This window comes from Microcebus murinus, chromosome 2 (assembly GCF_040939455.1).
Source record: "Microcebus murinus isolate Inina chromosome 2, M.murinus_Inina_mat1.0, whole genome shotgun sequence".
Classification (NCBI taxonomy): domain Eukaryota; kingdom Metazoa; phylum Chordata; class Mammalia; order Primates; family Cheirogaleidae; genus Microcebus; species Microcebus murinus.
Genome location: NC_134105.1, coordinates 99,124,024 through 99,151,575, shown reverse-complemented (window position 1 = coordinate 99,151,575; position 27,552 = coordinate 99,124,024). Strand labels below are relative to the sequence as shown.

Genomic DNA, 27,552 nt, shown 5'->3' with positions numbered 1-27,552 from the left:
ATATATATGAACCTTCCCCCCAAATTTATTTACCTCACAGTTGTGTTTGTCTTAAGTTTATTGTTAAAATTAGTTAATACGATAGGGTGAGGCAGCTGGGAGTTCTAGGAAAGCTAGTCAGGTATTAATATATTCCATGGGAGGAAGACTGGAGGTGGGAGATGCAGCATGGAAAGGAAGCTTTTATTTTTCATTTTTATTTTTCATTTTGTAACCTTCTATACTAACCGTATACATATAATTTTTTTTAAAGCTAACAATTTATCTAGGCTGGTGAGATTATAAGCAAGTTTTTGTTTCTGTAAACTTCTCATTAGTGCAAGAAAACTTGTAAGCATCATGCATAAAATATTTTCCTCACGTAAATAATGGGTTGGCAATTGTGGGATGACTATACAGAATTGAGACTCATTTTCTTGAGTGTTTTTTGTACCTTGTCTTATTACTCATGTCTTTAAAGTCACACCACACACATGCTGACATACTCATATGTGCAGGTGGTACTCAAAGAACATTTTAAATACATGCTTTGAGTTGTTTTTGTCTTATTGATGATGGATTTATGCTGAGCTTTTTTGCTACAGTAAAATACTGGTCTCTTGATCAGAGGGAAAGAATCAGAGCCAGACCAAGTAGCCAACACATTTCAATTTATGACCTTGGCCTCATCATTTAACCCAGGATTTCTCAACCTTGGCACTATTGACATTTTGGGCCAGATAGTTCTTTGTTATGCAAGCTGCCTTATGCTATACATTATGTTTGGCAGCATCCCTGGTCTCTACCCCCTAGATGCCACTAGCATTCCCATGCAGTTTTGACATGCAAATATATTTTCAGACATTGCCAGATGTCTCCTTGGGACAAAATTGTCCCCATTTAAGACCCATTGATCTAACTTATCATGCTCACCAGATCCTGCCTGACTAGATATAAGTAAAAAAAGATGTAAAGAGTAATAGAGTGATGGTTTTATTCCGGTAGGCTTCTTAGGGGCGGCTAACTTGCAGTCTGTTGTAGAAATAGGAAAGTGGGAAAGGCTTCATAGATAATTTCCTTCTTTTCCTTCACTGTCATGTTTTTGCAGGGCGTTTGAACTGGTGGGTGAGTGTGGACCCCACCTGTCAGAGGCTGCTTCCTTTGGCAACTACTGGAGATGGGAACTGCCTTCTGCATGCAGCCTCTCTTGGTGAGTCTTGAAAGCAGTCCTTTATTCCTCTGTAGAAAGAAAACAATTGAGTCGGATCTCATATATGTGACTTGATCTAGCCAACCTTGATCTTAGGCAGAAGCGATGGTTCAGAGCAAGGTTGTATGTGTATATGTGTGTGTTTGTGTGTATTGGCACAGGAGGAGATGGGAGCAAGCCTTACCCTAGGTTTTCAGTCTTGTTTAGAGATGTGAGGAGAGCACAGAGATTAGCCTGGGCCTTGCTCTGAGAGCTCACCCCAGGAGTAATGAGCAACAGTTAAGCAAGAGGTATATAGCTGCATGTGTGTGTGTGTATGTGTGTGTGTGTAATTCTACTTAGCATTTATTCTTTTGATGTATAAAAAAGGTTTTCAGCAGTCTTTTGTGATATTTATTTACTTTAAATTATTAGGCCTGTTTATAACTCAATATATTATTTTCCCTTGGCTTTAAAAAAAAAAAAGTCCTAATTTTTCAATCACCTCTCAAGCCTTGATGCTGATTTCTGTGTGCCAGGCCAGTCTTACCTGTTGCTACTCGGTATTTTAGCTTGTTAGACTTGCTTCAGGAGTAAGAGCTTCCTGTCAGGAGTTTGTGGGATGTGGTATATCCCCCACTTTCAGGTTCTCTAAGTCTTTGAACCTCCAGAGTAGGAACGTCTTTTCTTTCTTGATTATGTACTTCTTCCCTAAATCCCAGGTTTGTTAGAACCTGGGCTTTAGCCTGATTTCCCTTCATGCCAGGGTCTGTGTCTCATAATTGGTAAGTGGAATTGAGTCAAGGTAAGGTGTCTTATGGTCATGCTTTCTTGCCACAGGGATGTGGGGGTTCCATGATCGGGACTTGATGCTGCGGAAAGCTTTGTATGCACTGATGGAGAAGGGAGTCGAGAAGGAAGCATTGAAAAGGCGCTGGAGATGGCAGCAAACACAGCAGAATAAAGAGGTGGGAGAGCTTGGGTTGGGAGCACCTTGTTTCCCAAAGTCAACCAGTGCCTACCAGTAGGAAATATCTCCAGGTGTTTAGGTCAGTGTTACTCCCTTTTTAATCCTGAAAATTGTATAAAATGCAGATAACATCATAGGGTAAATGCCTTCCGATGGTCATGAGAACTGGTGTTGGGAAGCTGAGCTCTATAGAGGAAGTATCTAACATTGTGCATTTTCACCTGATAAGTGCTCAGTAGACTTTAGTGGCAGTCTTTTGCAAAATTGGAAATAACAATTCCATACGATTTTTGCATTGTTTTGTTTTTTTGTTTGTAATAAGGCTAGACCAATTTTTAAGGACATATGTTTTCAACTCTTATAGAAGTGGACATATATACCATTTGTTTTTCATATGCTCAGTTTTAGTTTATTTAAAATTTTAGACAGCTTCCCTGTTATATTGAGTTTGAATGGCACTTCTCAGGGATTTGGCAAATGTTATGGCTGTTTTTATGTAAGAAAATAACAATGGATTGTTTATATTTTCTATCTCCATAATAGGGGTTGGACAAACTATGACTGTTTTGTAAAAAAAATTATTGGAACATAGTCCTGCCCATTTCATGTATGTTTACGTATGTTAATGGCTTTCTTCCTACTACAGCAGGATTGTAATTTATAGCCTACAAAGCCTAAAAGTATTTATTATCTGGTCCTTTACAGAAAAAGTTTACCTATCACTTCCCTTTTCTCTGGTTCTCTCTTTGTTTTCTGTGTTTGTATCTTCTGCTCTTCGTGTATATCTGTTTTTTGCCATGTTTATGGCTGAGTGTTTCTAGTGTTGAATATGGGAATATCTTGTTGAAGCTTTCCTTTTTCTTCCATCTTCTTTTTTTTCTCATTTTATTACTCTGTCATAACTGGCAAAGATATAGAAGTAAGAGATTTATTTATTTTAGTATTTAGAATTTTATGTCTTGATGATTTAAAATACGTAAGTAAAATATGTTATGTTTCTTTCTCAAAAACAAATAATCCAACTGTTAAAAGTAGGATGATATTAAGATCAGTATCTTGTCCTTGATCAGCCAATCTGCCTCAGAAGATTCCTGAGGGAATAAAGTTGCAGGGGCAAAGCCATAGAAATGACATTCTTTATTACAACCAAAAGTTGGGCTAGACCTGTGGAAAGCTTCTTTGCCTGAGGTAGAGCCAGCCTAGAACTTAGAACCCAAAGCAAATCAGTAGTCATCTTTGCCTTCTTTGCCATTGAGTTCAGATCACACCTGAACCTTAGGTTGGACCACTGCAGACCAAACCAGAGCATGCCAGCTATTAAGTAGAAATGATAGCAATGGTGGTTCATGTCTGTAATCCCACCTACTCAGGAAGCTGAAGCAGGAGGATTGCGTTAAGCTGGAGGATTGCGTTAAGCCAGGAGTTCAAAAACAGTCTGGGTAACATAGTGAGACCCTGCCTCAAAAAAGAAAGAAAGAAAAAGAAATGATAGTAACATGGAATAGGTGTGCCCAATTCCAGTTATTAAAGCTATTATAGTTGTTATTTTAAAGATGGGGTTAGAGGCTGGGCACGGTGGCTCACGCCTGTAATCCTAGCTCTCTGGGAGGCCGAGGCGGGCGGATTGCTCCAGGTCAGGAGTTCAAAACCAGCCTGAGCAAGAGCGAGACCTTGTCTCTACTATAAATAGAAAGAAATTAATTGGCCAACTAATATATATATAGAAAAAATTACCTGGGCATGGTGGCGCATGCCTGTAGTCCCAGCTACTCGGGAGGCTGAGGCAGGAGGATCGCCTGAGCCCAGGAGTTTGAGGTTGCTGTGAGCTAGGCTAACACCACGGCACTCACTCTAGCCTGCGCAACAAAGTGTGACTCTGTCTCAAATAAATAAATAAATAAATAAAGATGGGGTTAGATTGTGATATTATTTAACCAGGAAACCCAGAAATACCCAAGTTCTATCTTTGGTCAGTCACCCTTTCCTCTCAAACTCCCCAGTGGAAATACACAAATAGAGAATAGCAGCTAGTGAAGGAATAATTGTTTTATTCCTTTCGCTCAGCACAATATAAGTTCTATACTGAAAATGTAACCTACCTAATTGTCTTAGCTAAGACCATTCATATCATTATACTCCACCTTGGGAGTGATAGCTCCCTAGGACCAAACACGAAACTAAGTTAGTTTTGATTTTCTGGGCTTCTTTGTTTTGTGTTGAAATTGGTGCTAAAGCTCAGTAAGAACATTTTCTTAAGTGTTAAGACTAGAAGTGTACACCACCTAGTGGCTGTGTATATTAAAACAGGAAGCAAAGTAGGTGAGAGGAAGAGGGAGACAGATTCTCCTGGCTGTGTAGATCGGAGTGACCAGAGCACCCATATATAACCAGTGTGTTGTTCTCTTTATCTTTAATTGAAATAAAATTTATGATAGCATTTTACAAATTGGAAATAGCTTTGTCATTTTTTTATTAAAGTAAAATGTGATCACAATAGTTCTTTAATTTCTATTAAATTTGTTCCTGGTGCTCTTCATGTTTCTAGTGTGAATTCTTTTACTTTGTCAGTGTGCATTTAAAAGTGTGAAAATAAGTTCTAAATGCTGACTGACAAAGTAAAAGAATAAAATGAATAAATTTGATAAGATTAATAAGGTAAACTTGTCTTCCAAATCATCATATACATTCTAAAGCCAATATATTTTAAAATTCCTTGTACCATTACACGTTCTCCTTTGATAAAAATTATAGTTTTACTTAGCACATATTTATTGATTACCGATCATATAATAGGCATGGGGAAAACTGCTGCATACAACATGATCCTGGCCCTTAAGAGTAGTAGGAGGAGATGGACATGTAAACATAAAATTGCAACAAAGTATAACATGTATGACTTCTGTCTGTATAGCAGAGAGGGCACAAAGGAAGGAATAGTTGATCTACCAGGGAGATTTAGGAAAGACTGCATAAAGGAGTGTTACCTGAGTTCTGTCCTGTAAGTTAAGAAGTTGTTCACCAGGTGGATAGAGTGAGGGCTGCTACAGGCAGAAGAAACAACTTAGACAAAAGTTCAGAGGTATAAAACAACATGGTACATTTCAGGAACTAGAGCAAATTCAGTGAGATATGAGACTAGAGAAGTGATTAGGGGCCAGGAAGTGGGCTTTGTATGTAATAAATAAGGAATTTAAATTATATCTAATAGATTGGGAAGATTTTTAAAAGAATTTGTATCAGGAAGCAAACATTATCAGATTTTAATTTGAGAAAACATTTTCAAGTAGCATTGTAGAAAATAGATCAGAAGAATACAAGACTGGAAGTAGTAAAACCAGTTGAGGGTGCATTGTAGTAGTTCATGCTTAATAATTGTTGACTAAAGGGATGCAGGTGTGGGGTGAGTGAAAGGAGATAACTCCTTGATTTCTTGCTTGGGTGTCTGGGTAATAGTTGGTACTATTCACTAAAGTATGAATATAGGAAGAAGAGTGGGTTTGGGAAGAAACAGGAGTTCTATTTTGACTATTTAGTGTTTGAGATAGCCATAGTCAGATGGAAGTCTTCAGTAGGTAGCTGGATATATGAATATAGAAATTAAGAGGAAATCTGGACTAGAGAGGATCATTTCAGAGTCATGAACATATAGATGATAGTGGATGAGATTATGGCATTAGAAGAAATCCCAGAGGGAACCAAAGCTAAAATCATTGCCACAACACTAATATTTTGAGGGTAGACAGATTTCAGAGAAATAGGAGAAAATAGTTTTAATGGAAGATAAAGGAGAAGAAAATTTAAAGAGGAAAACAAGCCACATGAAGGTAAAGAAAGATGAGAACCAGAGAGTCCACTGAATTGGGCAATTAGAAGGTCACTGTCCTTTGCCAGAGTCAGGCAAAGTGGTATGTAGGAGGTTGATAATAGGGTAGAGGGCAGAAACCGAAGCTAGATTGCAATGGGTCAAAAAAGAATGAAAGATGAAGTTTGAGAAAGATCATAGACTATTCTTTTACAGATCTCGACTATAAAAGAGAGAAGAGATTTGACTTTGTGGTACAATTGTAAACCAAGTGCTAAGAGAATAGAGAGTGGGGTAACAGTGAATAAGTTGGAATGGGTATTACCTAGTCTCTATAGAATCTAGTCTCTAACTGCTTGATGTCCCTGGCCTGTCTTTCACACAGTCAGGGCTGGTATACACAGAGGAAGAATGGCAGAAGGAATGGAATGAACTGATAAAGCTTGCTTCAAGTGAACCCCGAATGCATCTAGGTACCAATGGAACCAACTGTGGTGGGTAAGTATGACTAAGTGAGGGAGCAGGAAATAATCTTTACAGAGTTCTCTCTAGGCTACCGCAGCCCAGTGTCTACAAAACTCTGGGCTAAGAGGATGTTAGAAAGAAAGAGAGGAGCTATGGCAAGGGCACAAAAGTGTGTAACAGCATGGTATGTTCTATGAACTATAGGTAGTATTGCTGGAATATAGAGTATGTGGCATGAAATGAGAGATGAGGCTGGGTAGTCCATTTTTTATGTGCTATGCTAAGGAATTAAAATTGTGTCCCATCCAGACTTTGGGAAACGGTAGGTCAAATGACCCAGTATTTTCAAAAAATAAATTGCAAGGAAAATAAAAAGGAACAGGGACTGTTCTTTAAACTGACAGGCTTAAAGACACTTAACAGACATACCAACCAATTGGAATGTGTGGACATTATAAGACAATTAGGGAACAATGTCTAAATGATTATTGTTAAATTTTTTTAAGTGTGAAATTAATGGTATTTTTGTTTAAAAAAGCAGTCCTTTATTTTTTAGAGCTAGAAACTGAAGTATATATGGATGAAATGATATGATGTCCAAGATTTACTGGTAGGATGGGGGTGAAGGGTGATAGGGAAATAGATTGAGGTATAAGTGAAATGAGATTGACCATGCGTTTATAATTGTTGAAGCTGAGTAATGGATACATTGGAGTTTAGTATAATATTCTTTCTAGTATTGAGTATGTTTAAAATTCTGAAATTTTCCATTATAGAAAGTTAAAAATTACAACCTATCCAAACTTTGTTGTGCATAAGAATAATCTGGAAGAATTATTTAGAATGCAGATTTCTGCCAGACACAGTGGCCACGTCTATAATCCCCACACTTTGGATGAGGTAGGAGGATCACTTGAGGCCAGGAGTTCAAGACCAGCCTGGGCAATGTAGCAAGACCCTGTCTCTACCAAAAAGGAAAAGATTATCTGGGTGTGCCAGCACAGGCCTGTAGTCCTAGCTACTCGGGAGGCTAAAGTGGGAGAATTGCCTGAGCCCAGGAGTTTGAGGTTACAGTGAGCTATGATCAAATTACTGTACTCCAGCCTTGGTGACAGATACCCTGTCTCTTGGCGGGGAGGGGAACATGCAGATTTCTGGACCTTTACCCCAAGAAAGTCCAATTGAATTGGACTGAGGTAAGGCCCATAAATCCATGTTTGAATAACATTAGAGGTTGGGAGGCCATTGGATTTTGAGTATGTGAGTAAAAGGAGCAAATTTGTCGCACAATACTTGCACACACTGACATCAGAGTGGATGATGAAGTGGAGAGGAGACAAGAGGCAATTGTAGTAATTAGGAAAGAAGGCCATGGATGTGAACCAGGTGGTAGATTGAAGATAGGCCAGAGGAGAAAGATAAACATGTGGGAGATGGAATTGGTCAAGCCAGGTGATTAATTGAAGATGAGAGACAAAGCACAGTAAATATTTCACAATTTCTGATTAGGCTTATGAGTAGATGGTGAGGTTGTTCTTTAAGTAAAGGAACATAGGAAGGGAAATTTTGGAGTTTTTTGGTAAGATATGATGAGTATGATGGGTGGGTGGTTGTGTATAGAGTAAGCAGGATGAGGCTATGCAGTTGCATATTGAGCTACTAGATATAGAGAGTTGGGAGAGATTGGTGAGTAGGATGAATGTTGACAGAGAGGGATTACCTCCAGATACCTAACACCACTTTAACTCCTAAGCCTTCAAATCTCTTTTCTTGGATTTCCCAATCTATGAAACTGAAGTAAAAACAGCCATAGTAGCATAAAGTAATCATATCAGTGACGGCCTTAATATTGGAAAACCAGGAAAGGACAATCCTCTTTTTTCTTTCTGCAGAACTGGTCTTCAGGGGTCTTTTGTTTTTTTCCCCCTCTCCTTTCCACTGCATCCTTTCATTCTCCCTGCCATTCTAGGGTGGAGAGTTCAGAGGAGCCTGTATATGAGAGCCTAGAAGAGTTCCACGTCTTTGTTCTTGCTCATGTGCTTAGGAGGCCCATAGTCGTTGTGGCAGACACCATGCTGAGGGACTCTGGAGGGGAAGGTGAGTCAACAAGTCAATCCTCACTTCACCCTGAGAACCCCCTTTTCACAGTGCCTTGGGCTAAGCATTGGGAGGAAGGCAGGAAAGGGGATATATAGACAAAGTATAAATTAGAATAATGCAAAATTTTCAAGAGATTCAGTGTAAAGCAGTTGGTGTTAGTTGACAAGGCTTCTTAGAAAAGAATTATTAAATGAGATGGAGTGAAAGGATGACTCAATTGGCAGAGTAGGGTAGAGGTATTGTCCACTAGGCAAGGACATAGCCTTATTAATAATCTCTGTGGTTTCCTGCAGCATTTGCCCCTATTCCCTTTGGGGGAATCTATCTGCCTTTGGAAGTCCCAGCCAACCAGTGTCACCGCTCCCCTCTGGTGCTTGCCTATGATCAGGCCCACTTTTCTGCACTTGTGTCCATGGAGCAGAAGGAGAATGCCAAGGAACAAGGTGCTGAATGAGGTGTCTTTTGTCTGCATTATTTTTACTTGAGAAAATGGAATGAGAGCTAATGTAAGAGGAAATAATTAAATGATATGCAAGCCCAGACCATGTATGTTGATACTGTTTTACTAAATTATAAGATATATCAGCGTTTTTATTAAAAAAAGAAAAAAGTAGCACTCTGGGAGGCCGAGGCGGGCGGATTGCTGGAGGTCAGGAGTTCGAAACCAGCCTGAGCAAGAGCGAGATCCCGTCTCTACTATAAATAGAAACAAATTAATTGGCCAACTAATATATATAGAAAAAATTAGCCGGGCATGGTGGCACATGCCTGTAGTCCCAGCCACTCAGAAGACTGAGGCATGAGGATTGCTTGAGCCCAGGAGTTTGAGGTTGCTGTGAGCTAGGCTGATGCCACGGCACTCACTCTAGCCTGGGCAACAAAGCAAGAGTCTGTCTCAAAAAAAAAAAAAAAAAAAAAAAGTTTGGCCAAAAAACGGTCTATATTCCCTGTTGTTGGAGTAAAGGTATGAAGGTCGTATGACCTTCTAAGTGATTCTTTGCAGCATTTTTCTTAGTGATGACTTTGAATTTCCTGAATACACATGAATTGGCAAGAACATCATGAGAGTTAGTTGACTGACTGATTGGGAGTCATAGAGGGGAAACTAGCTAATTGGTTTTAATGCCAGAGGTAATTCATATATAAGAACTGAAAAGTGACTACAAGTAGAGGCCTGTGGTATGATTTTAGTAAAGTAATTCTGTGTTCATCTGCCTTCCTTGCTCCTCAAGGAGACTCCTTAATGGCATGTTTTTTCCTCCCCAGCTGTGATCCCACTTACAGATTCAGAGCATAAGCTGCTACCCTTGCACTTTGCTGTGGACCCTGGAAAAGGCTGGGAGTGGGGGAAAGATGACAATGACAATGTCCGATTGGCCAGGTGAGGCAGGCCTAGCCTTTTCATTCTGCTTTGTAGCTGGGATCTCTATTACATGCAGCATCCATTTCCCAGGTATTTTCCCTCAGGCAAGACAGTCACATCCTAACTCCAGTGTGTTTGGGAAGATGGAGGGGTTGAAGGCAGGTTGGGCACCAGGACTCTTGCATTGTGCAGCTGCTTTTTCTCCCTGTGAAAGAGATGGGAATCCTGGGATCTCGATTTGTTCTTTTCTTATAATAGGAAGAATGTTCCTACACTGATACATCCCAGAATCCCCAAAACAATGATCAGAAAATCAAGATAATCAAATCACTACTTCTAGTTGACCAAATAGTTTGGGTTTTTGCCTTTCTGGAATTTAAACAGAGAGCAAGAAAAATACCTTCCTTCCTGTCCCTCATCCCAGTCTACCTCCCTGTAGCTTGTTAAGGCTTCCTCCTGTCCACAGCTTCCCTATGAAGAGTATATGAATGTAAAAGCTCCTCCCTTACCTCTTACCTAGTGCTTCCTTCTCTGGGCTCCTGCAACTGGGTCCCAGCTAAGAGGGTTTTATTTAAAAATCCAGAGTTTATGGATTATCAAAAACAAAAGCTCTTCTAAATAATATTTACAGCAACAACAATAGTAATGGCTACTGTTAAGTATTTCCTATTTTCTAGACACTGTGCTGGGCCCTTCCAAATAGTGTTTTAATCTTCACAACAGCTCCACAGGATACATATTATTTATAGTCATTATTGACCCCAACTGAGTTTCAGGGAGTTGAAGTGACTTGCTCAAAGTCATAAAGCTTATTAATTGGTGGAATTATAATTCAGACCCTGTTTGAGTCCTAAGCCATGTAGCCCTCTCCCACCCTTCTTCCCAGCCATATCACACTGCTTTGCTTTTAAAAAGTCACAGTAAGTTTTTCTTTTCTTCTCCTTTTCACAGTGTAATTCTGTCCCTAGAGGTCAAATTGCATCTGCTGCATAGCTATATGAATGTGAAGTGGATCCCACTATCCTCTGATGCACAGGTGAAAACTTCTCCCACACCTGCCCTAGTGTGTCTTCATTTTTAGTGACAGGGAGAACAAGGAGATCTGGTAGTGGTCTTCTGAATCTGAGTAGTAGCTTATGATTCAAGGTTAGAAAATGTCAGATTTTTCCTGTCTTTTCACCCGTTAGTCCCCTTTGTTTTCCACATCTCCTCTCCAACCAGGCTCTGCTTTCTGATACTAAAACACATCCTTTAAGAAAGCTTTCTGGACTTTTTTTGTTAAACTTGAGATTATCATGACATTATCCCAAGCCCTCTGTAGATAGACCTCTGTTTTGGACACCAGATGGAGACAGAATAGCTTAAAGAGCTCCAGATTCCATGGGTTCTGAGCTAGACCAGGAACACAGGAGCAAGGGGAAATTGATGAACTCCAATGCTGAATGTATAAAAGTTGAGGAGATGCAAAATAGTTAGGCTTGGTTGGTTGTAATTAGTCAAGACTTCCTTGAGATTAATTTTGAGCAGAATTTAGCATAGAGAAATTTATAACAAAGAACATTCCTAGTGTCTGGGCCTCTCACCAAGAGGCATGTATTGTACGGTTGCTCATTGCTATAGAAGAACAGTCAATTTTTCATTTTGAAGTCTCCTTATTACAGAAGGGAGTCAAATTGCAGTGGGTGAGATAAATGTTAAATATCAGATATATCTTTTCTCAGCCCGTAAGAGAACTAGAGCCAGGGAAGGATGTGCCCTCCTGGGTGATCCATCCCTCATCATGACAGCAGCCCTTCTCTGGAACAAGGCAGTCACTAGGTAGTCACTCCAAGGATGGAGTTCATAAGAGTGTTACCACCCTTCTTCCACACGGCCAATTCCTATAGCGATGGCTGTAGGGAGCTCACCCATATAGTGAGAGCTAGATGGGTGGGGCAGAGGTCCCTGGGGGCTTCTCCCACCCAGATCAATGAGATAACTGTCAAACTGCTTCTTCTGTCTCTTGCAGGCTCCTCTGGCTCAGCCTGAGTCCCCCACAGCCTCAGCTGGTGATGAGCCCCGGTCCACTCCTGAGTCTGGAGACTCAGACAAGGAGTCAGTTGGCAGCAGTTCTACCAGCAATGAGGGCAGCAGGCGGAAAGAGAAGTCCAAGCGAGATCGGGAGAAGGACAAAAAGAGAGCAGATTCTGTGGCTAACAAACTGGGCAGCTTTGGCAAAACCTTGGGCAGCAAGCTCAAGAAAAACATGGGAGGCCTGATGCACAGCAAGGGTTCTAAGCCTGGAGGGGTGGGAACGGGGTCAGGGGTAAGCAGTGGCACTGAAACACTGGAGAAGAAGAAGAAAAACTCACTGAAGAGCTGGAAGGGTAGCAAGGAGGAGGCAGCTGGGGATGGGCCAGTATCTGAGAAGCCCACATCTGAGTCTGTTGGTAATGGAGGGAGCAAGTATAGCCAGGAGGTGATGCAAAGCTTGAGCATTATGAGGATTGCAATGCAAGGGGAGGGGAAGTTTATTTTTGTTGGAACCCTGAAGATGGGTCACCGTCACCAGTATCAGGAGGAGATGATCCAGCGCTACCTTTCTGATGCTGAGGAGAGATTCCTGGCAGAACAGAAGCAGAAGGAGGCAGAGAGGAAGATCATGAATGGAGGAATAGGGAGTGGGCCTCCTCCAGCCAAAAAGCCAGAGCCAGATGGCGGGGAGGAGCAACTGACTGCCACCCCAGCAGAGTCCAAGGCAGTGGCATTCTCTACTGGCTATCCTGGGGGCTTTACTATCCCTCGACCTTCTGGGGGTGGAGTCCACTGCCAGGAACCCCGGAGGCAGTTGGCAGGGGGTCCATGTGGGGGGGGCCTACCACCATATGCTACCTTTCCCAGACAGTGCCCTCCTGGGCGACCCTACCCCCACCAGGACAGCATCTCTTCTCTGGAGCCAGGCAGTCACTCCAAAGATGGAGTTCACAGGGGTGCATTGTTACCATCCCCCTTCCGCGTGGCTGATTCCTATAGCAACGGCTACAGAGAGCCCCCTGAGCCAGATGGATGGGCTGGAGGTCCCCAAGGGCTTCCCCCAACCCAGACCAAATGCAAACAACCGAACTGCAGCTTCTATGGACACCCTGAGACAAACAACTTCTGCTCCTGCTGTTACAGGGAAGAACTGAGGAGGAGGGAACGTGAACCGGGTGGGGAGCTACTGGTGCACAGGTTCTGAATGGGTAAAACCTTGGAGGGCAAGGTGGCTAAACAAAGAAGGTTAAGCTCAACTAATTGGCTCATCAAGACCCAGCCCCCATGTTGACGGGACAAATGCAGTAATATTTGTGGGAGCCTGGCTGGAAACTTTTAAGTGTGTCTGCACTGGAGTGTTGCCAGGCTGGCAAGAGCAGGTCAGGGCTGAATGGCGCCTCAAGGGCTCTACTATTCCTTTGTAGAGCTTGACTTGATGGGACTAAGGAGGTACAAGGGGGGAAAGGTGGTGATTCTATCTTATAACCCTTTGGCTCCCATCCCAGGACCTAAGGAAAAGTAGTAGGGGAAGGATTTGGGTGTCTGTGGGGGAGGTGGGCAGAAGTCCGGGAGGAGGAATAGGCAAGGAGGTTCTCAGTAAAAAAAAGAAAAAAATAGACCAAAGTTTTTTAGGTTGGAAAAAAAGCACATGGTGGTAGAATTGGGAGTGTGGAGGGAATTTGGAAATTGGACAAATTTGCTATTGATTTGAATTAAGGTAGAAATTAGGGTTGTATAAATTCTCCTGACATTTGGAAAGACAAGGCAGTGTGCTTATGGGTGTTTGTTAGGAGGGAGGGGGTAGTTTAAATCACAGTTTATTGAGATGTGAAAGGGAGGAACTTAAAAGGGGAATCGTTTTCCTCTTGAGTTTTATTTCCTTCTAAACAGTCATCTGTCATCAGTTCTAGTTTGAGAGGAGATTGCCCCCTATCTTTTCCTCATCCTTTCTGAGGGCTGAGCTCAGCTAAGTTAAGAAGGGTTATGATTTTTTTAAAAAAGACTTATTTAAAAACAAAAAATTTCCCTTTGGGAAGGGGAAGAGAGTGATGAGAAGAGCAGCTGTGTGTGTTGACTTTTCTCCAGGTGAATTGGTGCAGAGGTGATCTGTTTTTTAACTACTTAGCAATAACCGTACATTGGCTTTTGAGTGCAACTTGGAGAGGGATAGGGGAATGACACATTTAGCCAGACTGTTTCAAACAAACCAAAAACCTAAATAGAGCACTACCATCCTCTGTGGTAACTGGCTGCTGCATTTCTGTAGAAAGCAACTTATTTTATTAACTAATTTTTTTTAAAGGAAAAGAAACAAAAAGACCCCAACAAGCAAAAACATTTTAAAAAGTGATTTTTTTTCCTACTTAAGTGATTCTTTCTCCTTTCTCTCTACTTTTGGAGAATGAACTTAACATCCTGGCTTCTTTTGTTAAGCCATAGCTGACCTTAATCTGTGGTTAGTTTATTAAAATAATAAAAAAATACTTTGTAAGAAGAGATATTTTTGATAATAGGACTGATGTTGAAACATGGGGTATGGGTTGGGGCAATTTATAAAAAGGTAGTTAGAGAAGTATATTTTAGTGAACTATAACCACAGATCACAGATTACTCCCAATGAGCTGATCTGTCTTTGGATTTCTCCCTTTCCCTGGCCCAACCCTGTTCTCTAGGGGGTGGGAGTGGGTTGGGGACACAGTAGGGGGAGCTCCTTTGCATTTTGCACAAAGCACAAGTCTGGACAGCTTATGCTCTGGCCAGAGCCATTTCTAAGAGCTTTAAACTGGAAGACCTATCCTGGGCCAATATTCCTTTTTCTTTATATTTTTTCTGGGAAAATAAATCAGCTATGCAATTGTATACACTCCTGGGTGCATATGAAGAAGGGGAATAAGTGTACTTAAGTGTCCAGAGTATTACTAGGGCTGTTTTTCTGTATTTAGATTTCTCTTTGAGTTATGTACTCACAATCCATCCCATGGAATGTAATCCCTACATTTGATCTAAGGCACACATGGATGGGGCAGGGGTATGTGTGTGCGTGTGTTGGGGGGGACTCAATTGCAAATGTTCATTCTGCCCAGTCTGAAAAGTGTTCATCCCATTCTTCCTCAGGAACAAAGCCAGCCAAGACTGGCCTCCTCGCTGGAACTGCTCACAGTTTAGATAGATTGCTTTCTCCTCAGCAAACTCAAAAGTCACTTATTTTCCAAATCTGATAGTCTGTTGATTCATTCATTCATTTCCTATGGTTATTCATTCTTAGGCTTTTATTTGAAAATAGATTGCTTTTAAAGACACAGTGATGTTCCAAAGGAGGGGAAGTCTCTATGGGCAGGTCTGGAACCTAATATGAGATGAGCACTCCCCTCAGGTGCAGAATTTAAGGGGTACCAAAAAAACCGAGTAATCAAGATACTTTTTTAAAACTGTGGTATTTTAAAAAAATTAATGTGAAAAATTCATGTTGAACAAAATAGCAGAATCTTAAAGACAGGATCTGACAGGACCTTGATTAGAGTGAGGGAAGTGAGGCTAAATTGAGCAAGTATGGGATGAGTCCTGTCTTTAAATTTTTGATACATTGTTCATCATGAATTTTTTTTACATTTTTGAGTTTTTAAAAAAATGTTGCATTAAAATAGTATTTATCTTGGTTAGTGGGTTTTTTTGGCACCCCTTAAATTTTGTGCTCAAGGTGAGTGCCTTGCTCACCCCTGACCAACACTGGTGAGACCACTACTGTGTGACACCTCCATCCCCTATCACACACCAAACAAGTGGCTCAAACACCCTGAATTTGCATGGCTCACCTACCTTTCCCTAAGGCCTATCATAGGGTGATAGGCCTGAACCAATAGGAATAGAAACAGACCAGGGTTTTCCCAGAGAATAAAACCAGAAAAGTCTGATTCTCCACTGGACTGCTGTGTTTGGATTTGATCCTTAGATTCTAGTTAATACTTTTGTTTTTAAAAACTAAGGACAAATGAACAAAAACAGAAACCTTGCATTGTGTTTGTTTTTGTTTTTATTTATAAATTAGCCAATCCCAATTCCTTTGCATTCTTTTCAAAGAAAAAAAGATGGAAATTTTGATGGGTGGTTTAGGGGTTCATATGGCAAAATAGGGCATTAGGCCCTATAGCTTTTTATTAAGAAATTATTTTTTATTTGGGAAGGTAACTATTTATTGAGGCTTTGAAAAGCTTCTCCATTTTAAAGATGATGGACCCTGAGACAATGGATATCTTTTTATAATGGATAGTGAAGTTTGTTTTGCTTTATTTTGGGGGGAGGGTTTGAGTGGGATGGGAGGTAAAGGCATAATGCCTGGGAAATGAAGACAGACTCAGATCAGCTGTGGTATTTTGGGAAGATTTGGGGGTGGAAGAGGCAAGCCCATGCAGTTACTGTGTTGGGGAGAAAGAAAGAAGGGGTATGTTGTATGCACTCAAAATGAGCAAAAATTCCTTAGTTAAGGAGGGGTATGTGAGTGAAAGGGGAAAGGTAGATGCTGTAACCCTATATGAGGGATGATAATCATCTCTCAGGCTTAAATTTAAGTGCACTTAGTTCCTTTAATCCAAGGCATCTGCAGTTCCTACTGAAGTTTTTAATGAAAGGGGGAGATATTCATGGTTCTTATTTTTCCCCTTTTAAGACAGTGCTACCCTCCCTGCTACATTCTCTACCCCATCTCCAATGGAGCAAGTATACTAAGGATTGGTCTCTGAATCTCTTCCTTACCCTATGCTGGTTTTATTGAAAGTTACAAGATTTAACCAAAAGTTTTACCCCCATACTGGTTTTTATCAAATAAAAAGATTATATAAAAACAATTTTTTTAAAGGTTCAATCTCTTTAAGGCATGGGGATAGTGTTAAACAGTGCTGTACAGGGCCTTGGAAGTACCTTCCCTCTATTGGCTCAGTTTCTTCTCAAGCAAAACTAAAGCCCACAGACTACTAAAAAATTAGAAGTGATTTCAAATTGTGTGTTTGGGAGGTGATACTGAGCCCAAAAGAATGAAGCGGGTTGTGAATGAATTCTGAGAACCTAGCTTTTGCCATTCATACTTCTTTTAACCATGTGTCCAAGGTTCTAGTCATTTTTTCCTCAATAAAGGAGTATTTCAGAGATGATTGTCCTTAAGTTACTCAGTCACCTCTAGACTCTGTGTCCTTTCTCCAAGGAGTCAGTGCTGCAGATATAGAGCCACAGGTGAGAAGACAGAATTAGAAGCCCCTAGAATCACCTGCACCCCAGATTTTTCTAATTTCCTTTTTTCCCTCCAGGCCTTTCAACTGCAGATTCAGATGAGTCATACAGGCACTCTGTTTCTTGTACTTTGCAGATACTCAGTCTGCAAATCACGTGGTGTCCCACACACACACACACACACACACACACACACTGAAGTTGATTAACAAAATGTTTATTATGATGTCCCCATATAGACTTTGTTTGAGCCACCTCCCTTTATCGGCCACATGCATAAGGGGAAGTAGAAAAGAACAACGGAAGCTGGCTGGCAGCAGCTGGGAGGAGTGGGGATGGGAAGGACCTTGGCCTCTTTCTGTGCTTATAACTGGATCTGTGACTCATCTTGTGAGTCACTCAGCTCCACCTCCCTCCTCCAGCTACCCCTCCTAGCAGCCTTCACTCCTGGCACAAACCTGCAGCCAGACAAGGATTCTGAAAATGGAAAAATCTGATACAGCCCCTTGCCTCTCCACCCTTCCTTTCATCCAGTAAACGTCTACTGAGTGTGAGTTGGGGATGGTGAGAGATAGTCTTCCTGTTATTAACCCTCAGCTACTGCCCCTTTGCATTCCTGGTTAGGTGCTGATCCAAATCACCCAATTTATTTCTCCCTCTGATTCCCCCCCCATCCCCTGATGGTTTTTTTCCCCTCTGTATTCCTCCATTGTTTCCATACCTCCAAGTATTAAAGAATAGAATGAGGCTCTTGAATAAAGGGTTGTGGGGAGAAGGAAAGTGGGTAACGGGATTTTAAAATTGTGGTATACACCTCCTACTGTAATCTATTTTCTTATTACAGCAGACCCTGGAAAGTATTTTCTTCCCCCAAAAAGCTGAGGCCCATAGAATGCAGGGGGTTGAAGTGGGATGATGGTGCTCGGTGGCCTTTAGGACTTCGAGAATAAGGCTTCTGGGCCACCTTCCTAGCAGGTGTATACCTCTTTGTTCCAGACTGACTTCCTGTCTCACAATACTTCACTATTTCCACAGGTGCAGCCAAGACAGGGAACTTTAAAAGCTGAGGCCAGAAGGGTGTGTGCGCTGGGGAAATGGGAGGGTTGAATGTCACTCTGGAAAACTGGGGTCCCCCACCCAAGGATTGCTGCCTCTGTAGACTCAAAAACAATAAAACAGCAGCTCATTAACTCTTATTTTGTATTTTATTTCATATCTAAATAAAGATTTTTGCATTGCTGCCCCCAAGTCACCCTTGGCAGCAGCTCCTTTCCTTCCCTCCTAGTGGCCCCCCATCTTTGCTTCTTGGGTTGCAGCGGGGAGGGAGGGGAGATGGAATTGTTGAGCTGAAGAGAGGTTTCCAGCCCTCAGCTTTGAAAGTCTTGAACATGAATCATTCATTTGGAGATCTGGTGTCTGGGATGGAGGGGTGGAGTCTTATACCTCCAATGGGCACTAACTGCCAGTTGGTTGGCTGAGGTGTGTGTCTGTGCGATGGGCAGGGTTGAGTGGTTAAGATCTTTTCCTTTGCCCACCCTCGTCCACAAGACTTGCACACAAACATACCTGTACTGTGCATTTGGGGCACATTTCAATATTTCTCCATACTTGTCCATTGCACTCCACATGAGATATGTTTCATACTCCCTGGAGAAAGATAAATAAAAATACTTTAAGCAGCACCCTCACCCCTAAATTCCTGCACCTCTTTCTCCCCCACCCAATTTTTAGTAACTTCCCCATTTCAACCACTTTTGTTAGGTTTGGGGGTGGGCAGTAATGAGATTTGAACTACTTTTACCTATGCCCCTTCCCATACCTCCACCCCCTTTAAGAAGACAAACAAACCCTGAGCTTCCCAGGGAGGTCACTGAGGGACTCCAAAGAGGTAGCCCAAATTATTCCAGTTTGGTAATCCGGTGTTACAGTTCCCTTCAAACAGCCCCCTACACTCATGAACACTAAGAGAATAGGATCTGGGATTGGAGTAAAGAAGGGGATCTGGATATTTTTCTCCCAGTCCCTCATTTCCCCCCATCTTTCTCAGGCTCCTCCATTTCCTCTCCACTTTTCCAAAATTGTGTGTATTCTCCTTTAAGGGGCTGGGCATCTCTCGCCCTTCCAGCCTTTCCAGAGTCGACTGAAGTTTCCGAGGAGCCTACTCAGGCTGGACTGGACACACCTTTCAAAAGACCCCCAAATTGTGCTCCGTGCACCTCAAATGCTCCTTTTCCTTGTGTCCAACCCCCTGCCCCTCTCCCGAACATCCCTCTTCTCAACAACAAGAGTCAGCTTCTCCCCGGGGAGCTGAGCATCCTTGAAGTTTCCCACCCTTAACTGCTCCGTCCCCGGATGGAGCCAGAGAAATGTGGTGGGGGGGCCGGGGCCAGAGTTTCAACATTGCCCCCCAGAAGGAGGAGCCAGAGATGGGGGTAAGGAGAAGGAATTTGGGGGGTCAGCAAGAGGGTGAGGTGGAGACAAAAGGGGGGGAAGGATCTAGAGGAGGAGGAGGGTGTGCCTGTCATATCACCCTTCGTTTAATGGAGCTTGGTCTGCCTTTTTCATAGTCTCAAGTTCGTCGTCTCATTATCCATTAACCAGCTCCTCCCTTTACTGTCTGCCAGCCCTGCTCCGGTCCTCAGCTCCCCACCAACACTGATCTCAGTTTCCCTTGAGAGTCTCAGTGTAGGCCTCCCAAGACTGCTGCTGAGGTAATCCCAGACCCCGGGGTTGGGGAAGCCGGGGGATTAACCCTGTACCCTTTGCAGCTTTCAGGACCAAAGTCTGTCCAGGGAGGCAGGATGCCGGAGCTCAGGAGTCGTCAGCTTAGCGATTGCTTGGCCTCTGGATGCCTCCCAGGTAATAATACCCTTTCAATACTTCTGATCTCCAAAGTCTCCTCCAAATTTCATCCTACACCAACCTCACCTCATCCCTCATCAGAGATACCTCTGCATTCCTCTCCTGACTCACAGTGCTTCTGCCTGAGACTGGCTCTCTCCTCTATTTACTGCGGCTGAGAGTGTGGACTTGATATTCCCTTAGTTTTCTTGACCCTGTTACCCCTTTCTCATTTACTTATTTAGTAAATACTTAAGTGTCTATTTTATGCCAGGCCTTGTTCTAGTTACAGAGGTAAAAAAAAAAAAAAATACAAATTCTTCTTTCCTCATAAGCTTACACTCCAGTGAGGTTAGGGGAAGATTTTAATCTTCCCTCTTTAGATCCCCTGTGTCAGAGGAGTGGGTGCACTCCAGTGGGGGCAACACTGGGAATAGTCATAACCTGGCTTCCTTTCTTCCCCTTCAGGGGAGCAGATCCTAGCATGGGCTACAGGAGTGAGGAAGGGGCTGGAACCTGAATTGTCTGGAACCCTGATCTGTACAAACTTCAGGGTCATCTTCCAGCCCTGTGGATGGCAGCGGAGTCAGGTGAGATGGTTAGAGCAACAGAAAGGACAGCTTTCTGTGGGAAATAGGCAGGGGAGTCTAGAAGGCTTTAGACAAACATTATGGGTTAAGGGCAATCTTTTGACTATATCAGCAATAGTCAACGGGGACTATTTCTAGGGGTGTTGTCTCCTTGAGGGGGTTGGGGGCTGCCAAGGTAGGAAAATGAGGTTTATTTCAGATATCTGTAGCATCAGTCATGTGCTTCTTCTAGGAGACTCCCTTGAGCAGTGAATATGATTTTGCCCTTGTCAATATTGGACGATTAGAGGCTGGTAAGTGTGGGGGTTTGGTGAAGGAGGTGTTGGAGTTCCAACACCCCTCTTCATCCTTCTCCTATTCTCAGAAAACAGCCAAGGGTGGAGTGGGTTGGGCTAGAAGAGTTCCTTCTAGAGGGACCCTGGTCCATGTTACACTGTTCCCTAACTCTTGACTTCAGTGAGTGGCTTGTCTCGAGTCCAGCTCCTCCGTCCAGGGTCCCTGCTCAAATTTATCCCTGAGGAAATTCTGATTCATGGCCGAGACTTTCGGCTGCTAAGAGTTGGTTTTGAGGCTGGAGGACTAGAGCCTCAGGCTTTTCAGGTAAGAGGCCCCTAACCTGAGAATCCCTCCTCTCCTTAGAACCTTGGGATCCTCTCCCTGCAGTTCCTAATCCTCCCCCTCCCCAGCATCCCTCTCGTCATTCCCCCTGCTTCTCTCCTTATTCCTTTGCTGCACAGGTGACCATGGCCATTGTCCAAGCCAGAGCTCAGAGCAGTCAAGCCCAACAGTATGCAGGGATAACCCTGAGCAAGGCTGGTGAGTGAGGGTGCTTTAGGTTAAGGAGAGGGTAAAGAGTCTGAAAAAGCAGAGACTGGCTCAGGAAAAACAGCTAAGAAGCTGTCTCTGGTTCCTCTTCTTCCTCCTCTGTGCTTCACTCCTGCCCCAGGCCAGGGTTCTGGTTCCAGAAAACCACCTATTCCTCTCTTGGAGACATCAGAAGACTGGGAGACTGAGCGGAAGAAGCAGGGAGCCAGAGGCTGGAGGGTCAGCACTGTCAATGAGAGATTCGACGTAGCCACCAGGTGATCTCCCAGTCTACCACAACACCTGCTGCCCTCCCAATCTTCCCATGGTTCCCTGATCCTCAAGCTAGGAATTCCCACAAACTTCAGCCTCCTAGGACATCCACAAAGCTATCCTCTTACCTCTTGGATCTTTAAACCTGAGACCCCTTGGAATGAATTGTCCCTCCAAAGTGGATTCACAAGGAATTACAAGAATAACAGTTTTACATTATAATGAAGTCACTGAGCCAAGCTGTGACATAACTCTCAATTTTATAGCCTTTCTCGTTACTTCTGGGTCCCTAATCGGATTCTGGACAGTGAGGTCAGGAGAGCATTTGGCCATTTCCATCAGGGCCGTGGACCGGTGAGTGTGAGGGTTAGGGCAATGGCTGGGGATAGAGGATCATGGGAGGTTGGGGACAAGGAAGGAGGGATCCCTATGAGGTCAGCGTGGGGGCAAGGGTAGCCTGGGGCTAGGAGTTTCTCTCACAGCCACCCTCTTCTTCACTCATCCCAAGCGCCTGTCCTGGCATCACCCTGGGGGCAGTGATCTTCTCCGCTGTGGAGGCTTCTGTACAGCTAGTGACCCTAACAAGGAGGATGTCAGGTGAGGGGAAGTTTGATGAGAGGAACTAAGGGTTAGGTATCCAGAGCAGACTCCTCTTATTTCCTAACTCCCTCTCCTCCAGAGCAGTGGAGGCAATGCTCCAGGCTGCACATTCAGATGTTGTCCTGGTAGACACTATGGATGAGCTGCCTAGTCTTGCAGATGTCCAACTTGCCCACTTGAGGCTGAGGGCCCTCTGCCTGCCTGGTAAGAATAACCTTTGACCCCTTGCCCTCACCCCTATGTCTGCTGACCCTAACCTGTTTACTCATTTGCTTACTTTAGATGAGTAACTCTTTAGCCCAATGATCCTTAGTTTTCTACTCTACTCCCATCTTCCACAGACTCGCTGATTTTTTTCTTTTTCTTTATTTTTTGAGACAGTCTCACTCTATTGCCTGGGCTAGAGTACCGTGGTGTCAGCCTAGCTCACAGCAACCTCAAACTCCTGGGCTCAAGCAATCCTTCTGCCTCAGCCTCCCAAGTAGTTGGGACTACAAGCATGCACCACCATGCCCAGCTAACTTTTTCTATATATGTTTTTAGTTGGCCAATTAATTTCTTTCTATTTTTAATAGAGATGGGGTCTCGCTCTTGCTCAGGCTGGTTTCGAACTCCTGACCTTGAGCCATCTGCCCACCTCAGCCTCCCAGAGTGCTAAGATTACAAGTGTGAGCCACCTGGCCTGGCCTGACTCACTGATTTCTTGTCTTGACACCAACTTACTTTTTTTAAAAACAGCTTTACTGAGATATAATGTTCATACCATAAAATGTACCCTTCACCCATCTTAAGTATACAATTCAATTTGTATTAATAATGTTGTACAACCATCACCACAATTTAATTTTAGAAACCTCATGGCTATTTAGTTACTTTTCATTCCTATTCTCAACCCTAAGCAACCACTACTCAACTTATTCTTAACCCATCAGGCTCTAGACCTGAAACCTGCATCCTGAGTCCTCCTAATCTCTTTGCCCTTCCAATCCCTCCACCCTCTATCAGATTCGTCTGTAGCTGAGGATAAATGGCTTTCAGCCCTGGAAGGAACACGGTGGTTGGACTATGTCAGGTACTCTCCCCCTTCTTCTAGCCATCATTTATAATTTCACCTTCCCCAACCTTCTGTTAACTTGGATTCCTAAATGGCCTTCTGTTAACTCTTCTTGGTTTCCTAAGAAGACTTATTTGCTGCTCATTAGAAGGAGAGGGGGAAGGATTTTGGAGTCTGCCTCTTTTCCACCCCATTACCCATGACTCCGTTCCCCCAGGCTTATCATTCTTATTCCCTCTTCCTCATCTGCCCCCCACTCCCAGGTCTTGTCTCCGAAAGGCCAGTGATGTATCAGTATTAGTAACATCCAGGGTTCGTTCTGTAGTACTTCAAGGTGAGTTCCTTGGGTCAGCCCACTCTGTTCCTTGCCCCTTCCCATTATCCACCTGACTAAATTCTGTTCAGGAAGGTAGACCCATAAGGCTTACTCCTCTCCTGTTCCTGGGAACTACCCATGAGCTCTAACTCTCATCTTTTTGTGCTATCTCTGCCTCCCCACTGCAACTTGTGGTCCTTACCACTAAGATGTTCTTAGCCGCTCTGTTCCCTTCCTTCCATCAGTGGATGGGGACTGGGGTGGGGGTGGGAAGAGCAATGAGGAAGTTGGTTTGAGAATTGATTCTGCCTTCTACATGTGAAACTGGGTATTTCTAACCAGGTGGAGTCTATGAAGTGAATTATTCAAGGTCTTTTTTTCTCTTCACTTCTATGTGCTTGCCCAATCCTACCTGCCCCCAACTTTTGCCCTCTGTGCCTCTCACTGCTCCTTGCCATGTTTCCTCTTCTCATTCTCTCCTGCCCTAGTTTCTTGGACCCCCCTTTGTCCCCTCTTCCTCTTTATCACCCAGAGCGCAGTGATCGTGATCTCAATGGCCTCCTCTCTTCACTCGTCCAGCTGCTTTCAGCCCCCGAAGCCCGAACACTGTTTGGCTTCCAGTCACTAGTGCAGCGAGAGTGGGTGGCATCTGGACACCCCTTCCTGACCCGGCTTGGGGGAACTGGGGCCAGTGAAGAGGTGAGAACAATTTGGGCGGGTATGGAGGGAGTTATGACTAAAGAAGTAAAGGAATGAGAAAATTATATAGTACAATCCATTGAAGGTGAATCAGGTTAGAAGTGTCCTGAGGTTAGGCTGAGCTTGAAGACTCAGATAAGTAAGGGCCCACACCTCCCTAGTACCCTCAGTTCAGATTTTCATTCCCTGACCTCTTTAGTGCCTCTGGTTCCCTGTGTACCCCCATCCCCATCATTTTGTCATCGTCCCTTTTAAGTCCCCATAATTCCTTCCAACCTCTTAATTTCTCCCTTCTCAGGCCCCAGTGTTTCTCCTCTTCCTTGATTGCGTATGGCAGCTCCTCCAGCAGTATCCAGCTGAGTTTGAATTCTCTGAGTTTTTCCTTCTTGCTCTTCATGACAGTGTCAGGGTTCCTGACACCCTTACTTTCCTGAGAGATACTCCCTGGGAGCGTGGAAAGCAGAGTGGACAGGTCAGTGACTTTTATTTTTAACTTGTCTTTTTTTTTTTGCTCCTCATTGAGAAGTACTTTCTGAAGTTTATTCTTAATTTGTTTTATGAGAAGTGAGGACTGTGGGTGGGGAGGGGTAAGTTGATGTTCAGTTTCAGGACAAGACTTTCCCCCTACATCTCATTTCTAGAATAAGACATGAGAGTTTCATGATTTGTCTCTATATTTGGGAGATTATAATTTGTGTGTGTGTGTGTGTGTGTGTGTGTGTAACCATCATTTTCTTGCTTCCTCTGTCCAGTTTAACTCCTATACACAAGTCTACACTCCAGGGTACTCCCAGCCCCCAGCTGGGAACTCTACGAACCTGCAGCTGTCTGTCTGGGACTGGGATTTACGCTATAGCAATGAACAGATACTACAATTCCATAATCCTGGCTATGACCCAGAGCACTGCCCAGATTCCTGGCTCCCTAGACAGCAGGTGAAGTGTCTAAACGTCCTAAATTCCTTGACTTTCCCATGGGCTCATGCTACTAGATGGGGAGTAGAAAGACATGGTGTCTGCATTCCTCAGGGGAAGGTACACCACTCCTATTCTGCAGCTGGATTTATAGTCCCTGACTGTCTCTAGGAAGGCAGAAATCCTAGAATAGCACAGAGGGCATCCTTTTTGTCTTCCTCAAGTCTGTTTACTCATCTTCCTGTTTCACACACACATTTTACAGGTTTCCCTAAAACCAACTTTAATCAGTCCTGAGGCCTACCTGAAGCTTAATGAGAGTAGAATTCTGAGAGGGAGGCTTGTAGTTCTAGTCACTAGTGCAATGACTGGGTGGCAGATGGACACCCCTTCCTGACTCAGGTTGGGGAAACTACGTTTATTTGGTTTCTCAATTGCCATTTTATTTCCTTTCCCTTTTAGCCAAGCTTCATGGTTCCTGGACCCCCCAGTTCTATGTGGCTCTTCTCTAGAGGGGCACTGACCCCTCTGAATCAGCTCTGTCCTTGGCGGGACAGTTCCTTCCTGCTGGCAGTCTCTTCTCGTTGGCTCCCTCGACCTGCTATCTCTTCTGAAAGCCTGGCTGACCAGGAATGGGGGCTCCCCTCACATTGGGGAGCTTGCCCTTTACCTCCAGGGCTGTTGCTGCCTGGATATCTGGGACCCCAGATCAGGCTCTGGAGACGCTGCTACCTGAGGGGAAGGCCTGAGGTCCAGGTAAGAAGGGAAAACAGTGATTGGGAGTGGGAGAAGGGACTGGACTGTTGAACCAGATGAACAAGAGTTGGAAAGGCGAGGGGACTGGGGGATTGGGAAGTGACGTGCATTTCTGTTGGTATCAAACTGGGTAGGTTTGGGAGTATAGGAGGTGGGGGAAACTGCTTGTGGCTTAGATTAAGTGGAATTTAGGGCATGGATGGAAGGTGAAAGAGAACTAAAGACACCAGAAGTAGTGGATATCTGAGAAGCAGAGGGCTAGAGCTGCAATAATATTCCTCTCTGCCCCTCCTTTGTCTCTTCCCAAGATGGGCCTCTCAGCTCCCACAGTCTCTGGCCTCCAGGATGAGCTTTTCCATCTTCAGGAGCTATTAAGGAAATGGACACCAAGAATATCCCCTGAGGACCACTCCAAGAAAAGAAATCCAAACACCATTCTCTCCTAATCTCACTGAAATTATTGGCATTCTCAAACGCAGGGCAGAGGGGGATCTGGGATGAGGGAGGGTTTTGTCTAATTCTTCCATTGTTCTTGTCTGGCCTTGCTGCCTCGATTTTCAAAATCCAGCCCTTGAATAAGCTCACTTAATAGACTTGAGTTTCCATTACAGACAGTGGTGCTCATCTTCTCCAACTCTTGTCCTGTCTTGTTTGGTTCCTGAAGCTACTTTTGTTTCTTGTGATTTGAAGAATTAAGAAACAAAAACAATCTAGAATGTGACCGCCTCTTTTTTAAGCTCAATTCCATCCCTTTTGGATAACCAGCTGTTAAATTGTAAGATCAGAGGTTCTGTTCATCAGTCCCAACAAGATGGCCTGGAGGCTTCATTCTCAACCCTTTATGCTGCTTCTTTAATTCCAATTTCTATTTCTTCCCTTATAGTTTTCTACAGGAATGAGGTGAATATGGAGACACCCTGTCTCCCTCAACTCTGTATTTTTTGTAGTGGAATTTCTATTTAAGGAGTTCATTAAAGCACAGTATTTATACACATTGCTGACACTGTTTCCTGTATTTGAATAAAGGATGTTAGCTAAGAGTGGTGGGTAGAGTGTGACCCCAAAGAGGAAGGCACCCACTATATTACTGCTAAAGAAATAAGGGAATTGGGTCGGTTGAGGCTCTGCAAAAATCATATGCAATTAGGAGGGTTCTCTTTTCTGTATCTCCCATTTAGAGTAGATGGGGCAAGAGCAAATCAAGATGTTGTGGCGGGGGGCTGAGTGCGTTCAGAGCTTCAAATTCAGCCACCCCTCAGCTTTGGTCACACCCCATCTTGGAGCCTCAGATTCCCTCCAATCCCTCATCCCCCTCACTTCCCCGCCCCCCGCCGTCATGCAATTAGGACTAGGCGAGCTCAGACATCACTCCAGCTCAGACAGTCCGCAATCTCCTCCTCTGAAGGAATATGAAATACCTCGAGCCCAAACCAGGGCTGTGAGGGCAAATTTGCACGAAGACTGCAGGGCTGCCTCCTCGCCCGAAGGCAACCGAGTCCATGACCTGGGGGATTCCTCAGCACATACTTCTCTGGGCAACAAAAGAAGGACCACTTGCCCACAAAGTACTTTCCAAGTAAAGTTTTGTTCTTTTGGCTTTCGAA

At 43.6% G+C, this 27,552-nt stretch overlaps 2 protein-coding genes and 1 long non-coding RNA gene across 5 annotated transcripts in view; 2 read left to right on the top strand and 1 right to left on the bottom strand.

Annotated features, from left to right (window-relative positions):
• OTUD7B (OTU deubiquitinase 7B) overlaps window positions 1-16,722 on the top strand; it is a 60,992-nt gene extending 44,270 nt beyond the window's left edge. For all 3 annotated transcript variants that reach the window (XM_012754095.2, XM_076000075.1, XM_012754094.2), the window contains 8 exons: window positions 1,088-1,189; window positions 2,009-2,136; window positions 6,326-6,438; window positions 8,375-8,502; window positions 8,799-8,948; window positions 9,772-9,886; window positions 10,820-10,904; window positions 11,877-16,722. In XM_012754095.2, the coding sequence (XP_012609549.1) occupies window positions 1,088-1,189; window positions 2,009-2,136; window positions 6,326-6,438; window positions 8,375-8,502; window positions 8,799-8,948; window positions 9,772-9,886; window positions 10,820-10,904; window positions 11,877-13,085 (2,030 nt within the window). In that variant the 3' untranslated portion in view covers window positions 13,086-16,722. The remainder of the gene's footprint in view (window positions 1-1,087; window positions 1,190-2,008; window positions 2,137-6,325; window positions 6,439-8,374; window positions 8,503-8,798; window positions 8,949-9,771; window positions 9,887-10,819; window positions 10,905-11,876) is intronic.
• LOC142869571 (uncharacterized) lies at window positions 1,135-19,037 on the bottom strand. The gene is made up of 3 exons (XR_012918149.1): window positions 18,950-19,037; window positions 18,668-18,748; window positions 1,135-1,218 (listed from the first exon to the last, which is right to left on the bottom strand). It is a non-coding gene; the product is annotated as an uncharacterized LOC142869571 (long non-coding RNA).
• MTMR11 (myotubularin related protein 11) lies at window positions 16,853-27,552 on the top strand. Its single transcript, XM_012754099.3, is given in 18 exon segments — window positions 16,853-19,533; window positions 19,870-19,960; window positions 20,411-20,532; window positions 20,765-20,825; window positions 20,990-21,132; window positions 21,270-21,348; window positions 21,479-21,614; window positions 21,876-21,963; window positions 22,118-22,206; window positions 22,289-22,413; window positions 23,215-23,281; window positions 23,527-23,597; window positions 24,112-24,278; window positions 24,577-24,750; window positions 25,031-25,213; window positions 25,655-25,948; window positions 26,257-26,391; window positions 26,393-27,552. Coding segments are annotated over 18 exon segments (2,148 nt in total). The 5' UTR covers window positions 16,853-19,467; the 3' UTR covers window positions 26,450-27,552.